Source organism: Drosophila sulfurigaster, chromosome 2R, assembly GCF_023558435.1.
Source record: "Drosophila sulfurigaster albostrigata strain 15112-1811.04 chromosome 2R, ASM2355843v2, whole genome shotgun sequence".
Classification (NCBI taxonomy): Eukaryota; Metazoa; Arthropoda; class Insecta; order Diptera; family Drosophilidae; genus Drosophila; species Drosophila sulfurigaster.
In genome coordinates, this window is record NC_084882.1 from 34,944,400 (window position 1) to 34,960,762 (window position 16,363).

General features: G+C 36.9%; 4 protein-coding genes and 1 long non-coding RNA gene across 6 annotated transcripts in view; 3 read left to right on the top strand and 2 right to left on the bottom strand.

Moving 5' to 3' along the window:
* The first annotated feature begins 29 nt into the window (after window positions 1-29).
* On the top strand, window positions 30-5,016 carry LOC133839256 (oxidoreductase-like domain-containing protein 1). 2 transcript variants are annotated; one of them, XM_062270663.1, is made up of 3 exons: window positions 30-162; window positions 4,105-4,220; window positions 4,285-5,016. In XM_062270663.1, exons 2-3 carry the CDS (start codon window positions 4,116-4,118, stop codon window positions 4,525-4,527), a joined length of 348 nt encoding a protein of 115 aa, XP_062126647.1. In that variant the 5' UTR covers window positions 30-162; window positions 4,105-4,115; the 3' UTR covers window positions 4,528-5,016. The 2 variants fall into 2 exon arrangements, with proteins under 2 accessions (XP_062126647.1, XP_062126648.1); XM_062270664.1 differs by lacking the exon at window positions 30-162 and adding an exon at window positions 3,765-3,783.
* LOC133839252 (homeobox protein rough) lies at window positions 159-5,982 on the bottom strand. Its single transcript, XM_062270659.1, has 3 exons — window positions 5,030-5,982; window positions 938-1,172; window positions 159-624 (listed from the first exon to the last, which is right to left on the bottom strand). The coding sequence occupies exons 1-3, from the start codon at window positions 5,439-5,441 to the stop codon at window positions 294-296; spliced, it is 978 nt and encodes a 325-aa protein (XP_062126643.1). The 5' UTR covers window positions 5,442-5,982; the 3' UTR covers window positions 159-293.
* Window positions 5,983-6,016: 34 nt separating this feature from the next.
* LOC133839257 (transcription initiation factor IIA subunit 2) lies at window positions 6,017-6,880 on the top strand. The gene is made up of 2 exons (XM_062270665.1): window positions 6,017-6,228; window positions 6,492-6,880. The coding sequence occupies exons 1-2, from the start codon at window positions 6,157-6,159 to the stop codon at window positions 6,741-6,743; spliced, it is 324 nt and encodes a 107-aa protein (XP_062126649.1). The 5' UTR covers window positions 6,017-6,156; the 3' UTR covers window positions 6,744-6,880.
* Window positions 6,881-7,614: 734 nt separating this feature from the next.
* The window catches only part of LOC133835542 (protein pellino), a 41,237-nt gene continuing 32,488 nt past the window's right edge, over window positions 7,615-16,363 (top strand). The window contains exons 1-2 of the mRNA XM_062265524.1: window positions 7,615-7,945; window positions 8,935-9,068. Of these exons, the coding sequence (XP_062121508.1) occupies window positions 9,058-9,068 (11 nt within the window). The 5' untranslated portion in view covers window positions 7,615-7,945; window positions 8,935-9,057. The remainder of the gene's footprint in view (window positions 7,946-8,934; window positions 9,069-16,363) is intronic.
* LOC133835544 (uncharacterized) lies at window positions 8,936-11,050 on the bottom strand. The gene is made up of 2 exons (XR_009893594.1): window positions 10,367-11,050; window positions 8,936-9,367 (listed from the first exon to the last, which is right to left on the bottom strand). It is a non-coding gene; the product is annotated as an uncharacterized LOC133835544 (long non-coding RNA).

The window sequence follows — 16,363 nt, forward strand, 5'->3', positions numbered from 1 at the left end:
CTATCTCAAACATTTTAGTATTTAGTATATTTGAAATTACGAGCTGCGGTCACACTAACCGGCTGTTATTGTTGCGCAAACTATGTTGTGTTCTCAAAATTAATTTCGTTTAAACTTTTATTTAGTTCAATAAAGGTGTTTCTTTGCATGCCGTGCACTCTGGTAAGTCGAATGAATGTTGGACAATTGCATTAAAGTTGTTTTATTCGTAAGATATGCGCTTAACATAGCAACTTAGTTTGATAAATAATTTAAAGCTCTATTGAAAGTGCATGTGAAATGCGGGAACGCTGCTAGCAACTGTTGACGAGCGTTGGCGGTGGCACAAAGCGGCGGCGTCGCTGCTGCTCCTCTTCTTCTTGCTGCTGTTGTTGCTGCTGCTCGGGATGCAGTTGGTGGCGGTGGCTGTTGTTGTTATGGTTGAGGTGGCGTTGCTGCTCTTCAATGTCAGCGTAATTAACATCCGCATGGCGAACATTATTTATGAGCGGTGCGGGCAGCAAACCCGTTGGCGTTCCATAGTAGGCCACGCCCACTCCTCCTCCGCTCACCCCGACGCCAGGAGCTGGGGTTGCCGTTTGGCCCATTATAGTGCTCATAAAACCATTGGCCACGACAAAGTTCCTGCAAATTGATTGTAATCGTGCAATACATTAAATGACCCAAGTTTAGATCGCTCCCCATTCCCAATCCCAATTCCAATTCCCGTTGTCTGTCCACCCCTTGGCCAGGAGCTAGCTAGACTACTAGCTAATTGGGTTTGTGTGCGCGTAAATGTCGTAAAATTAATTTCGTGTTAATTTTATGTGAGTACATCAATTAAATTTGTGACATTCCTTTGAATTACTTCCGTGGCAGACAGCAGAATGGGATCAGAGGGGTTGTTTTATTTACTCCCCGCTACTCTCTCTCTCTCTCTCTCTCTCTGTTCACTCACCTGTAGTGTTGATCAATTTGCGCTTTCTCAATGCGTTTGTCCTTGGCCCGACGATTCTGAAACCAGATTTTGATTTGCGTCTCCGTCAAACGCAGCGTCTCCGCCAGCTCAAAGCGACGACTCCGCGAAATATATTCATTCCGATGGAATTCTACTTCCAAGCGCAACGTTTGCTCCGTGCTGAACGTGGTGCGCTGCCTTCGCTGGCGTCCTTCCTTGCGTCTGCGACGAGCCACTAGAAAAGGGAATAATCGAAGATAGAATAGAATAAATTTGGAACCATATTATTGTCACTAAAGTCCATCATTTTTAAAAATCTTTTCTTATAGTTTTTTTAAGTTTTCGTCATCTAGATTTCAAGTAATTTGGAAAACGTTAGACCATTGGTCCATAAAGAAATAAACAAAATATAATCATAATTATTTTTACAATTCGGTAATATTTAGGATTATTCTAAAAAAGATAAGAAAACATAGATTCTTAAGATCAAGATTCTTGTAAGAACTATCAGAAAGCAAAGATTCTTAAGATTAAGATTCTTGTAAAAAAGATCACAAAGCAAACACATTTTTTTAAGATTATGATTCTTGCAAACACAGAACAATTTTTTTAAATATTTTTTTTTCATGTAACATTATTTAAGAAACATATAAATTTATCATAAACAATAATTTTTAGTTGAAATTTGTTGCATATATGTAATTATTATTTAATATAATTCCATTACTTGAAATAAATCGTTTTTATTCATGAAAAAATTCAATAAGAAATCAGAGATTTTGAAGCAAAATTTTATTTACTTTTTTTCTATCTATCAAAAACAATAATTTATTTTGAAATATGCTTTTCTACTTAAACAATCATATGATAAATGAAAATATAAACGTTCCTACATCATTTATTAAATACAAATTTGTAATGACTACAGTTCCCAAAAAAATAGAGCTTAATCCTTGACAATAGAGATGTTGAAGCGAAATTAATCTTGCATTAACAAACCATCAAATTGAGACACAACCCCTGCTCTACAAATATTGTTATAACGTTGCGTGTGCTCAAGTTAAACAAATAATTAACCAGGCTAACGCCCCCTCACCGCAGTTCTCTCCTCTTTCCTCTATCTCCCTTCTAAGCGTTTATTCTGATCGCGTTTGTAGCGCACATTAAACTGCATTTTACACGTGTTCTTCGACTGTCCATTAGCATCCGGCTCAGCACCTTCCTCCCCCTTCCCCCTTCCTTGTATTTATCTCTCCATCGCACATGCTCTCGCATCCTTCTCGCTCCCGTTCCCGTTTCACAGCTCAATCTGAGCCGGGAAACTTTCGACAATGCCAACAGCTGTCTGCTATCCTCCCATTGTTATTGTTGTGCTCACAACAGTCATCATAATTATACACTGTTAGCGGAGTCCAACGCTTTTGTCATTAAACTTGAATGGAGCTAATATTCTATTTTACTATTTTCAACATCATTTGCGAAATCCTTAATGATACTTGGCAATGCTAGCAACTGATTCAATTGGGTTTACAACACAAATGTTTTGTAAGGAAGAATCTATTGAAGTTGTGGGAATGTGGATAGTTAAATAAAAGAGGAAATTAACTTTAATATAACATTAAAATCTGATAAACAAATGAATTCTATAATTGAGCTATCCAATAGAAAAGAATATTACAAATTAATAAGTTAAACTTAAAAAGGTTTTATAAAGTAAATTAAGAACAGATTATTCAAAATAAAGGACTGTTCATAGTAAAGTTAAATCTAACAGCCTAACAAATTCTGTGTACTCAAATTATAAACAAAAATTGTGGTTTATAAATCGCTTGAATTGCTTAAAAGGAAAACAACTTGTTTACTCAATACTCTTCCAAAATTGCAATAAATCAAAATAGTAATAAAAAAAGACATTTCAATTATTTAAAGTATATAAAAGATTTACTTTTAAGGTATGAGTCGATGGCCTTAGTTGCTAGCACTCCTTATTTTAGTTATTATATTATTTTGTATAATAATTAACATGTAAATAAATAAATAATACTTTTAAGGGAAGAAAACTAAGGAATATATAAAAAAATATGCTTTAATTACTAATTTCTTCTTTTTTATCTATTGAATCATTGCAATTATTTTTAATTTTAGATAAATATAATGTAAAAAAAAAATTATTTATAAAATGATCTCGTGTATCTAAATATTCTATATTCGTTGTCTATTCCCTTTTATTAGTGTATTCAAAAGTCGTTGTACCGTTTAATTGTAGTATTGTTATTTTTTATGTTGTTTGGATTTGATTGTGACGTCAATTGTCAGCGAAGCGAACATTATGCTTCCAGCCACGCCCACTCATTGTCTGTTTCCCTTACGCTGATTACCGCCTAATTGTTGTTTTTCTCCGGTCTCCCTCCCTCTCCCCTCACCACCTCAGACAATCTGTTGGAACTGTGTAAAGTTTTGCAGTTGGACAAATCTTTGTTGTGGGTGCGAGAGGCGGGCTAATCTCTGGTTTGCGCCTGATTACCCTTTGCCTGACTAACTCACAACTTCCCTAAGCTCCGCTTTGGCTTACACACACACACACAAATACAAGTACAACGTTTTTTTGCTGCTTTGGTTTTTTTAAATCACGTGTGAAACTCGATATGACAAGTGTCCTTTTGGAACTGTGGACTGAGACTGGACGCAAGTGTTTTTTAGGTTTCCTGTGCAAGCTCAATTACAATGTTCTCATTTTTTTTCATTACCACTGTGCAGCTCTCTCTCTCTCGCTTTTTACACACTGTGTATTTCCCGAAGCGAACCAAACCGAACCCTTGACGACCTTTAAGCGAGAATACCGCAAGGTAAATGCGAGTTTTTACAGCTCAATGCATTTTAATATTTTCTTAATTTCTTATTTTTTCTCAACTCCCTCTTTCAATCTTTCTTTTTCTTTTCTTTGCCTTATTATGCGTCTTCTGCTTCGCTTAAGTTTTTCATTCTCTTTTTTTTCTGCAATGATATTCAATACAATCTTTTTTTGGGCAGCGCTTTTTTCGAGTTCCTGCGGAACTATATTTTTTCCTTAATTTGTTAGCTCTACAATCTTTTGCACCTGCACGACGACGTGTGAAACTGTTGACACTTCCTCTGCACTTTAGTTAATTGATTGCTTATAATTTCAGATCTAAGCCCAATGCCTGCTCCTCTGTGCTTCAGATCGGCGAGATGCCTTCTTTTGGGCCGCCTTGGATCAGTTTTTCCGCTCAGACAGCTGGCAGACAAGGGTTCAGATATAGTGGTAAGTCTATATAGAACTTTCACTAGCTTTGCTGACTACAATTTCAGGAGTTTCCCTTACTTAGATTCCTCCCGAACCCACGACATGTTGTATGTCGGGTTGCGCCAATTGTGTTTGGATCGAATACGCCGAAACTCTGTCAAAATTATTGGGCGATAATGATGAGCGTGCACGTGAAATTGTTCTGTCTAAGATCCAAGATCCCAACTTGAAAATGTTTCTAATGGTGGAACTGCAGAACATGAAACGGCTTCGGGAACAAAAAGCAGCTGCTGCCAAAGAACAACCCAAGGAAACACCTAAATAGTTTGAACTAAAGCTCAAAATTCCCAGTTATTATGGAACTCAGGTCTTAAATTGAAATCTGCGCATAATTTAATGATCCAAAATTGGAATTTAAATGATGTTTCATCTATCTAATCATTTAATTTAGTATCTTGACCTATTCGATTAAATTAGTGTAGTTAAATTGAGAAGAACTTTTCTTACTCTCATTAGGATTCGGGTTTTGAATTTTGACTCACTTTTAAAACTGTTTTACTTAATGAATTTCAGTAGAAGAGAATTTCTAAAACTTTAGCTTAGCTTGTTATTATTTTCAGGAATTGATGTACAAATTTTGTGTATATATTTTAAAGTCAATCTTGTTGATTTAACCACGTATTAATTTGGAAATGTTCTTAGGTTTTAATTAAGAAACTTTTAAAAAAGTTGTAAAACTTTATGTATGTAAATATATTTAACTGAGTTTAGTTCTTAATAAAACAAATTAAACATATCTCCGATTTGTTTAAATTTAATTTACTCACAAAATGCGGAGAAGCCAGCTGTGATGTGGGGATCAGCGGGAAAGGCCGGAAATTGTAGAGCCGGCGGCGAAGGTCCACTGGAAATGGCTCTGTATGTGCTATAATCCGGCGGAGGACCATGCAAGTCGTAAGTCGGACAATTGATTATGGAGACACGTTCGTCACTGATCGATATATCCGGCGAGGATGCACTGCCTGCATCGCTCTGGTAAGGCGTTTCGATGTGAGTGCCTACATCGATGTCACCGTTTTCACTCTTGTGCGTCCGCGTTTCGAGATGACCGTAAAGGCGCTCAAAGAATTGACGTGGAGACGAAGGACGTTGTGGAGTCACGATTACAGTTTGTGTTGGAGTTGGAGATTTGTTAACATCGTCCACATGATGTGGCGGTGATGGATTTTGTTGCAGCATTTCAATTAATATCCGTTAAATGTATGATAAGCGTTTTGAACTAATCACTTCAATAATCGTCGAGCGACTGAACTTGGCATTTACTTCCGACGCCGAAGCTGACCAGCTGCGTGCCTTGACCAAGCAAGGAGTTTTGAGAATTTTGTGGCACATTAAATTCAACAAGGCGCTTAAAATTGTGAGTAATAAAAAAAGTGTGAGGCGCCGCAAAAAAACAGCGTTGCGTTCATTGGCTGCGACATTTTCATCCCCTTGGTCCATTTCCGCTTTTGAATGTCCGTTAAGGGTAGCAAACAGGATAAGCGCCGCCCCATATTATGTCGACATAGCAGCCAACTATTGTTAGTCAACTGCATTTCTCCAGTAAGCTGAATCCTACACCACTCAAAATCATATGCATGCAGGGGAGTCAGTTTTTTCTTGCGCTACAACACAAATACTGATCTTTCTTGAAGAAATAAAGATCCAAACTCATCTAAAAGTATAAATACATTCAAAAATAATTTAATATTTAGCGACAGCAATGTTTGCTTCACGATTTCAAAAAACAATCGACTAATCGATAATGCAATTGCTCACCTCTAATTCCTGGTATTTGAAGAAGCGAAATGTGCGGTCACTCTGCTTGAGCTCTACATTATTTTTGGCAGCACAAGAAATAAATAACATATTTTGTAGTTATTCTTTGTATAAGCAATCGCAGTAGGTAAATAAGATGTCCTATCAACTATATCGCAATACCACACTGGGCAACACGCTGCAAGAGAGCCTCGACGAGCTGATTCAGGTGAGTTTGCAAACGAAGAACACAAATGCAGCTGCGTTGCAAAGAATTGAAGTCACACTCAACTCTGAATTTAATTGTTGCACATCTGACAATAATTTAGGAAATGTGTGTGTGTGCACAGTAAACATTTGTTAAATGCAGTGCATTTTATTTAGTTGCAATGCCAATTTCTATAGATCGTCATGCTGCGTGCATTTGCGTCTTTGCCACTAAACATATTTCATCATTCTTTTTGACTTGTAACTTTAATTATACATTTACAGTATGGACAAATTACGCCCGCATTGGCATTCAAGGTTCTGCTGCAGTTCGATAAGAGTATTAACAACGCTCTAAATCAACGTGTCAAGGCCCGAGTTACATTCAAAGCATCCAGATTGAACACCTATCGATTCTGCGACAATGTCTGGACCCTGATGTTAAACGATGTGGAGTTTAGAGAAGTTCACGAGTTTGTCAAAGTAGACAAGGTTAAGATTGTGGCGTGTGATGGCAAAAGCGGCGATTTTAACTGACAAATGGAGAAACCACCAACAAGCAACAACATTGCAACACATTCTACTTTTTAAGTTTGTAGTTGATAAGGTTTAATTCGGCTGATATTAATTAAAAATGAACAGCATATTGAAGCACTAAACTGTTAAATCAAAAATGGCTTTATTTGTGTAAATTATAGCTGAATAACAGATTTATCAACTGATAATTAAGGTAAATAGAGGGCTCAAGCTAAATTAAGTAACTTTTACCACTGCAAATATTACAAAACAGGGCTCAACTGGGGGCATATTTCCAACCCGACAAGAATATTACCGTTTTATAGGTATTTTTAAAATTGTATTTTCCTATACATTTTGTCTGAATGCATTGATTGTAGCAAAACAGCTAAAAATAAAATTTGAAAGATAAATGGTTGTTGTTTATACAGCTGTTTAATTATTATCGATAAGTAATCGATAGTCTTTGTTAATTTAACATACAAAATCGATATACATTATGTTGTAAATCGATAAGAATAAATACTTCAGAATTTACAAATAAATAAATATAAAAGAAAAGTTAATATTTATTAAAGTGACGTATATTAAAGATATTGAGATCTTAATTGAGAGAAGTCGAAGGTGTGACCGTTATTCGTATAAATATACTTTCCTTATGTTATGTTATTTGGTTGAAAATTTTGGAAATATTAAAAAAATAACTTTAAAGTTTAGTAGAAGGCGCAATCACACAAACCTTAATTCAAAAGACTTTGACATTTTCGAGGAATTTCTGAATATCTTCCGCAATTTCTACTAAAATTCAATCGAGCGAGTGATTGTGGAATTGGTATATTTTGTGACGTTAAATAGTACATTGTAAAATCAGACTGGCAGTCACGCTGAACAGTGTGTCGCGTTCGCACGGGGACCGCGGCTTGGAGCAGTTCTAGATATTTTTTGAAACGGCAAGTTTGCTTTAATTGAATCGGTCGGTCGAATCGCAGAGTTTTGATTATTGTGTGTTGTTATTAAATTGAATTTGTACGTGCTAATAAAAGAAATCGTAGCGGAGTCAGGCGCGGATACGAATGCATATTAACTGCACACTCGCGAGATGCAGCAAATGCTTAACTGCGGCGACAAGTGAAAAAGGGTGTAGAAACCATATGAAAATATCTCAAAGAGTTGCAATCAAAGTTGCTAAAAGAAAATACAACAAATAAATTGTTTTCCAAAAGGTAAAAATACGCAGTGTGATCATGAAGTAAAAATCCACTTGCTCTTGGCTTGTAGGTGTATCCGCATACACACACGCATACATATATTTCATTTACATACATGCAAGTTGTTTGTGTGTGCATGTGTGTATGTAGGTGTTTGTGTGTGGAATTATTAGTTGGTTGGTTGGTCTGACTGAGCGCAAAGAGAGAAGAAAACGGAAAAAGGAAAAGGCAAACGAAACGCGTCAAATACAAATACGAATACAAAAAAAAAGTGCATTCATCTTGAAACGGCGCGTGTTAAATTTGTGTGTGTTGATTTCTTGACCGAAGCGAATAACAGTGAATCAATAAAGTGGCCAAGTTGCTGTTACCGTTGTTGTTGTTGTTGCAAAGCCCTTGAAGTGTTGCAGAAAAATAGCTACAAATACATGCAAGCAATAAAAACACACACATACACACATGCATAGATACTTAGGTCGAGTGCCGAAAACGCAAAACGAAAACGACGTTGTTATTGTTATTGTTGTTTGAAGTGGCCGAAACTGCATGATTAACTCATATAAAACGCAAAATATAAACAATAAAAATACGCTCACATGTGCAAAAGTGTTTTGGTTCTTTCTATTTTTTTGGTTTTATTGTTTACAAGTACATTTTGTATTGTTATAAATTTTATGGTGCTCGTATCTCGTCTTGTTTTTCTCTTTGCCTTTGGGCTTTGTTTTTGCGTTCTTACTTTGTTGTCTTCTCCCAAGTCTTTCCAATTGGACTCCCGCTGTGGCAGCCCCTGAAAAAGAATTTAAATTTCAAATTGGAATGCAACTATCGCATCGACTATCGTCAACTATCGCAAAGCAATAGATATTACAACAATAAAAAATATTTAGTTAATCAATTATATTTGTATTTAAAAACAACAACAACGACAACAACTACCATAAATCAAATAAAATAAAACTAAAAATAAATTTATACTAATTTAAATCAAAATTTTAAAATAAAAGGTTAAAGAAAACATCGCCAAAATTGATTTCCGTCGGATCAAAATCTTTACCTCAAAACTGGATTATAATAAATCCGTTGATATTGGAACGCAGCAGGAAAACAACTCTGGGGTAACCAACAAAATGGTCAAACGGTGAGTTCTCAAGATTTATTTAAAATTTCAAAAGGATCACAATATTGTATAATATAATATGATGGGGAAAATCACAATTACAAAACAGAATTAAAACAGTGAATATTGATAAGCAGAATGCATTTCCTTATCAAGCAACGCTGGCTGAGTGCAGTTCATTAACCCATTTGTATTGCCAAGAAATTAGCGACCATGCGCATATCCGTCGTAGACATATATTTTATACGACGACTCGTATGCGACTATTTTTAGAATTTATTTGGAGGGCTATTGAACCTCTTCCTCTTGACTGTGACTGACTGATATGGAAAAGAGAAAGCATCAAATAAACAGAGTTATAGCGCAATTTATTATTGTTAATTGTTGTTGGCAGGGGAGCATGGTGGGGTTGTTTTTTTTTCTTGTTTCTTGTTTTTCGTTTGTTTTTTTTTAACTACGTCGCAATCGCAGTCTGTATTTCACTTTTGTCAGAATGACTTTGCAGGCATATTTAGAGCTCCACCAACAACAACCCCCAACAGCAAAGCAACGGGAACAGAACAGTAACAGCAACAGCAACAAGACCAAAACACACCCCTCTCGCTTGCAGCCACCACCAACAAGCAGAACAAACAGAGATCCAACAGACACAGAAGCAACAACAACAACCACAAGAGGAATGCTGGCGACAAGCAGCGTCGCATAAATTTTGTTGTGTGCGTTTTTCCGAAAAATCAAAATGTAAAAACACAACAACAAAACGAAGAAAAGCCAACGCGGCAACAGCTCAACGCATGCGCCTTGACGTCACAACAACAACGACAACAACAACAACGCGAACTCCGTGTCTGTTTTTGTCTGCAATTTGATTTTCAACACGATTTTATGCTTTTTCATCTGTGTTCTGAACACTCCAAAATAACAGCAACAACGACAACAAGAACAGCGTGGGGAATGAGAATGAGCACGCTAGGCAACTGCATGCATTGCACTCTCGCTCTTTCTCTCTCTCTCTCCCTTGCTTTCTTTATACCTTTATGCACAAATACACATGCATGCATTCATACATACATATGTGGATGCTCTGGTCTTTGTCTAACATGGACTCATCATGCTTGTTGTAATTTTAGACGGTTAGCGGCGCTCTCTAACAATATTTTTTCTTCCATTACTTTTTGTCGCGTTGTTCTCGGCAGGTTCTTCTTGTTAGAGTTGTTGTTGTTGCATTTTTCGGTTGTCGCGCCCCCACTCAGCCCTAAAAAAAAACCACCACACAGGCAGCATCAACTACTCACATCGGCATCGATTCTTTCTTTTACCTGCTTTGTTCGTCTTTTGTTTTTAGTTTTGAGTTTCCTGCCTGCTGCTTATTTATCGATATTTATCAGGCGCTGTCTTATCGTTGCGGTTCTCGCTCTCTCTCTCTCTCACTCTTTCTCTCGGTTGATCTCACTTCCTGTTGTTGTTGCTGTTTACCTGATGCCGACCTGTTCGCCTGGTTGTTGTTCTGGTTGCTGTTAGTGCTGCTGTACGATCGCCTCCCATGGCCTTACAAATCTCCAGCCTTGCATGTCTGCATATGTATCTGCATATGTATTGGTGTGCATGTGTGTGCTTGCTTGCATATGCCCGCATTGTTTCTGACGTTGTTGTTGCTGCTGCTGCTGCAGATCTTGCTGCCTGCTTGCGTTATTTTGTGTTTATTAAATTTTTCAATACACATGCAGTCTGTATGTGTGTGTGTGTGTGTGTGTGTGTGCATGCAGTTGGCTGCTTCAAAAATTTATTTGTCTGCACGCCATTATCCATTATGTACGTACATATGTATGCATGCATGCATATGCATGTCTTCCTTGTGCACTTGTGTTGGTTAGTGTCTGCGTAGTCAATGGATAGGCTATTGCTCTCTCGCTCGCTCTCTGCTGCTGCTGTTTGTTCTTTTCGTTCAGTTTGGCGATTAAAATTAAATTTTAATTCCGTTGTTGTCTGACTGCTGCTGCTGTTGCTCTGTCTCCGCCTCTCTTTCATTGAGCATTGCTTTGTTTTATGACTTCCTTGTTGCCTGGCAGCCAATCTCCACAACATCTCTCCCTCTCTCTCTGTCTCTCTCTCTCTCAATCTCCCCATCTCTCCAGTCATCATTGCATGTTGTTAGCCTGTTGCGCTTAGCAACATTCTGTCCATTTGTTAAGTGCAAATTTATTTATGAAAAGCCTCTACACACGAACACACACACTTACACTCACACTCACACATACAAGTGCGCATAATTAACCGTTATTATTCATGTTCATGATTCATGAAGTTGTTTTGTCTCCGTCAGTTGTTGCTGTTGTCAAAGCGTGGGAGCAAATCAAACTCACAACTACATGCAAACTTGTAGATACAAATGTATCTATGCGTGTAAAAATCTGTATCTGTGTATTTGCATAAATTCGATGTAGGTGACATAAAATGTAGTGGAAAGGCAGGCAGGCGACGTTGCTTTAAAAGGTTAACTGGTAAGGAAATGCCTTTCGAATTTATTAAAATTTAATGAATTCTAGTTCTTAAATATATAAATTTAGAATGGCAATATATGAATAGGAAATTCATAAAGGTAGTTTCAATAAATGTAAATATTTGAAATAAATATATTATTCTTAGTTTCTTTAATGCGTTTACTAAAATTGAATTTCTAGAATCAACTTTTGAATTTACACATTTATTTTATATGACACTTTTTTTATGTCTCTCATTTTTCAAATATTTTTGCTGCATATTCTGCCCTCGTATCTCAGCAATAGTTGCACTTAGCCATGTTTGACTGTAGCTTGACAGTTGTTCACCTTATTGAATAGGCTTTTGCATTCAAGTTAAGCCCTGTATCTTGCTCTCTCTCTCTCTGCTCTTGTTGCTTCCCTCTTCGCCACTATCTGAAGTGCTTAGCTCTAGCTTAGTTCGTCGCAGCCTTAACATTTCGCATTTGTTTTGAGAGAAAAGCTGACAGGCAGCAGAGCTTCGTTGCTGTTGCTGTTGTTGCTGTGTTGTTGCCTTTAACATTTTAACTTTTTTTTTGCGTGGCAGACAGAATGAGCCTCAAAAGCTGATAAGAGCAGCAGCAGCAGTAGGGAGAAAAACAAATGCAACTAAAATACAAAAATGTGAATAGAATCATTCAAGTTAAAACATGTACACGTGACCTGGTTTTGAAGCTGCTTTGCACGCGGACCCTAATTACACACGTTGTATGTGAGTGTGTGTGTGTGTGTGTGATAAGAGCTCTGTGTGTGTTTATAGAAGCGTCAACAGTCGAAATAAGTCAACAACATTTCACTCGTCTGGAGATTAAAAGAGTCTCTCTCTTTCTCTCTCTCTCACATTTATAGCCGATGCAAACTTTGATGTCAAAGTTCATTGTCAAATTGGCCTGTGTGCGTGTAACTGTAATATTTGCTGCTGACCGAGCTGGCGATGGGTTCAAAGTTCACGCAGCGCATCTTTTATCAGCCAGCGCACATCTCAACCGCAGTCTCCTCTTGCTCCTCTCTTCCTCTTTGTAGCAGTTGAAAAGCAATTTCGCCTTTGCGTGCATTGCCATTTGAACTCGAACTCGAGCGCAGACCCAAAAATTCAAACTCAAACTCAAATGCAAAAAGGAAAAAAAAAGAATCAAGCTCATCAAGCGTTTTGCGATAAGCCAAAAAAGATTTTCAAGCTGCAGCATTTTGACCCACTTAAGGAGCTGATTGCTGTGCCTTTTCTTCGAGTTGTAAAGTGAAAGTTTTCTGGTCAGCTCTTTGTATTATTTTTTGGTTAAGCCATTTTACAGCAATTTACAACAATTTACGACAAATTTGCATTGGACTCGTAAAGGGGAATGTGTGAAAAACGAAAGTGAAAAAGTGAATGAAAAATTCATTTAACGATTGCAGACCGATTGGCTTGTTAAAATCAAAGCTTTGCATTGGACTATACAAAGTCTCTTATCTGCACCCAAACAACATCATGATGAGCGCATTAAAAATGTATGTGAAAATCAGACACTCACTTGAGTTCGAATCCAATTCTAGTTTCAACTTGCACTAACTTGATTTAATGTTGAAGCAACTGGCTTAAGCAATAAATTCACTTTGAGTGCTCGAGAAATAAAAGATAGCAAACGAGAGATGATTGCAAATTGGGATTACACAAAGAGAATTTTTATTCGTCACTTTGCTGCGAAGCAATTGATTAGTTTGCACTTTAGTTGCCAAAGTTTGTCAACCTTTTGCTAAGCTTACGTTTAAATGAGATGAGAAAGAAGCGCTTGGCTGACTGATTTCGATTGGAAGTAAAGTAAATTCTATTTGCTATATTAATTAACGAATGTGATTAACAAAGAGTTCTTAGTTACAAGATCGTGATGATCAATATTATTTTCATGCAGTTTAAGTTAATGTCAATGTTACTGTTGAATGTTGAAGGTAATGTTAATCTCAACGTAACATTAAAAAGTACATTTATTACTCTTGTAACTACAGATGAGGTTTTTCAGTCGTATAATGGTATGTTGAATCCTTTCAACTTCGAAGATTGTGATATTAATGTTAATCTAATGGAGTTAAAGTTAATGTCAATGTTAATGTTGAATACCATAAAAATAACAATAACTTTTAATGTTTATGAAAGTTCAGATCATGTTACTTTGTCTGCTAAGCTTCTTCTTTAGTAGCTGAAATGTTTGTGATGTTATGTTTAATGATATTCAGTTGCAGTTAAAATTACTGTTACTGTTACTTTAATGTTTGAACCTAGTGTTAATGTTAATGTAACTACAGTCTATGTTATTCAGACTTCTGTTAAGCTTGGCTATATGAATTCTCTCTCATTGTGAACTAAATAGTTTGTGATCTTGGAATTAATGAATTGCTGCTTCAGTTAAATTTACTTGAACTGTTATTGTTTAAGCAAGTGTTACTGTTAATGGAACTATATTTCATGTTATTCAGACTAATAGTATTATATAAGCTTTTATGCTTACTCGTGTATCTTTGAATCCTCTCATAAGAAACTGAACAGCTCAAGTTGCTGTTGTTGATGATATTCAGTTGCTGTTACTGTTATTGTTCAAGCTACTGTTAATATTAATGCTACTGTTACTGTTAATTATAGTTCATGTTATTTATACTACGAATGTTATATTTCCTGTTAAGCTTCCTATATGAATTCTCTCTCATTATTAACTAATCTGAATTTGATCTCACTTTGAATGAAATGCTGTTTCATTTCATTTTACTGTTACTGTTATTGTTCAAACTGCTGTTAAAAGTAACGTTTACTGCAGCTGCAATTGCTATTTATTTTATCAAAACTACAAATGTTATGTTAGCTAAGCTTCCTCGTTGATTGCTCTCGTATTAAGTTGAGATTCCTAAGATCCAAAATAGTGTCACGCTAGATTCTGGTTTGTTGAAAGGTTCCACATAGATACACACTTGCTGTTGCCACATTCCCATGTACTAACTTGTAAATGCGAGTATATTCCCTTAGGAAAGAGAACGCGCAAAAATAAAAAATACAAAAAATACAAAATAAAAAAAAGCAGCAGCAAAAAACTTGATGCAGGATACAGACTGTGTGCAGGATATGAGCGTCGCTGAGTTGCAGCTGCAATGAAAAACTTGCACACATCCTGTGCAGCAGAAAACTGCAACAAAAAAAAAAAAAGTGCCAACAACAACAACAACACGAAAAAGAAAGGCAACAAAAAGTTTTATGTCATGTCGTTGTCATTAATATGCGGAACCCCTCAAACCTCAAACCTCACACATCTAGCACACATCTCATGCTCAGAGCTTGACGAACTACTGGCAACAAAAACCAGCCGACGCGTCAGTCTGAGCTTTCGAGAAGGGTGAAGGGAGGAGGGAAGAGAGGAGGAGGAGTGCTTAGAGCTGGTCTTTGCTCTCAGCCTTTGTGCATGATTTGACCTTAATTCGCGTGGTGCGTTTGCACTTTAAATGCACAACAGAAGAGAACACAGCTGCGCTTCGTGTCCTTTAAGAACTTTGAACTTTTGTTGCCAGCGTTTCCGGTTACATTACTAGAGACAGAGAGAGAAAGAGAGTCCGAGCCAAAAGCGTCTTGTGGCCACTTGTGCAAGGCAACAAACCTGCCAGCTCCAAAGATCCTTTGTGCTGGCATCTTCGATGCGGGCAACAACAAGAATAAGAAAAGAGAAAACAAGTAAGAAAGTTACAGTCGAGTGTGCTCGACTGTGAGATACCCGCTACCCATTTTGAATAAAAGCAAAATATTGCGGTATTTTTCAAAATATACCAAAAATTCAAGTATACTAAAAATACACCTATATAACGATATAGCACCGCATTCAAAATATACCATAGACGGCACAATATACCAAAGCAACTAAGACCCCCAGTAAGTAGGCGTTTTTGCCCATACAAAAGTATTTCTTCAATAACTTCCACTTCCATTTTTATCTGATCGCAATCAAATTTTCAGAAATCATAACTACTATAGTTATTATTGTATATACCAAAATTCGCAACTCTAGCTTTAAAATTACGCTTGTTATTCGATTTTTTTTTGATTTGCGGGGCGAAAGTGGGCGTGGCAAAAATTTGAAACGAACTTGATCTGCGTGCAAATATAATATAACAAATGCTGTCGAAAAAATTTATAGCTCTATCTCTTATAGTCTCTGAGATCCAGTGTTTCATACGGATGGACGGACAGACAGACGGACAGACGGACACGGCTAGATCGTCTCGGCTGTTGACGCTGATCAAGAATATATATACTTTATAGGGTCGGAGATGCCTCCTTCTACCTGTTACATATGTACATTTCCTGCCGGTACAAAGTTATAATACCCTTCTATCCTATGGGTAGCGGGTATAAAAACAGAAAGACAGAAAAGCGCCCGCAGGAAAGTGAAAGAGCTCAAGTTGCAGGATGTCTGTCGCTGTCTGTCTGTCTGTCTGTGCTCTTGGGTCGTTGCACTTAACTTGTTATTGCCATAAAAGATTCAATATATACTATATAAGTTTTGCTAACCATTCCATTTCTCTTCTCTTTTATTTTTTGCAGGTAAGTTCCGCCACTCTTGGGTTTGTCTTTGCCATTACTTTTTTTGTGTACTCACTTGAAATAATTATATGGCATTCGCTCAATGTCTTATTTTGAACAATTAATTTCCCACACAATGAGATGACAAAGCACCAAAATGTGTGGAAATTCCTAGCCCACAATAGAGCGACACTCGCTGCTTACATAGTTATTGTTCATATATGTTAAATACGTTTTCATTTTTGGCAACATTGTGGGCTGCA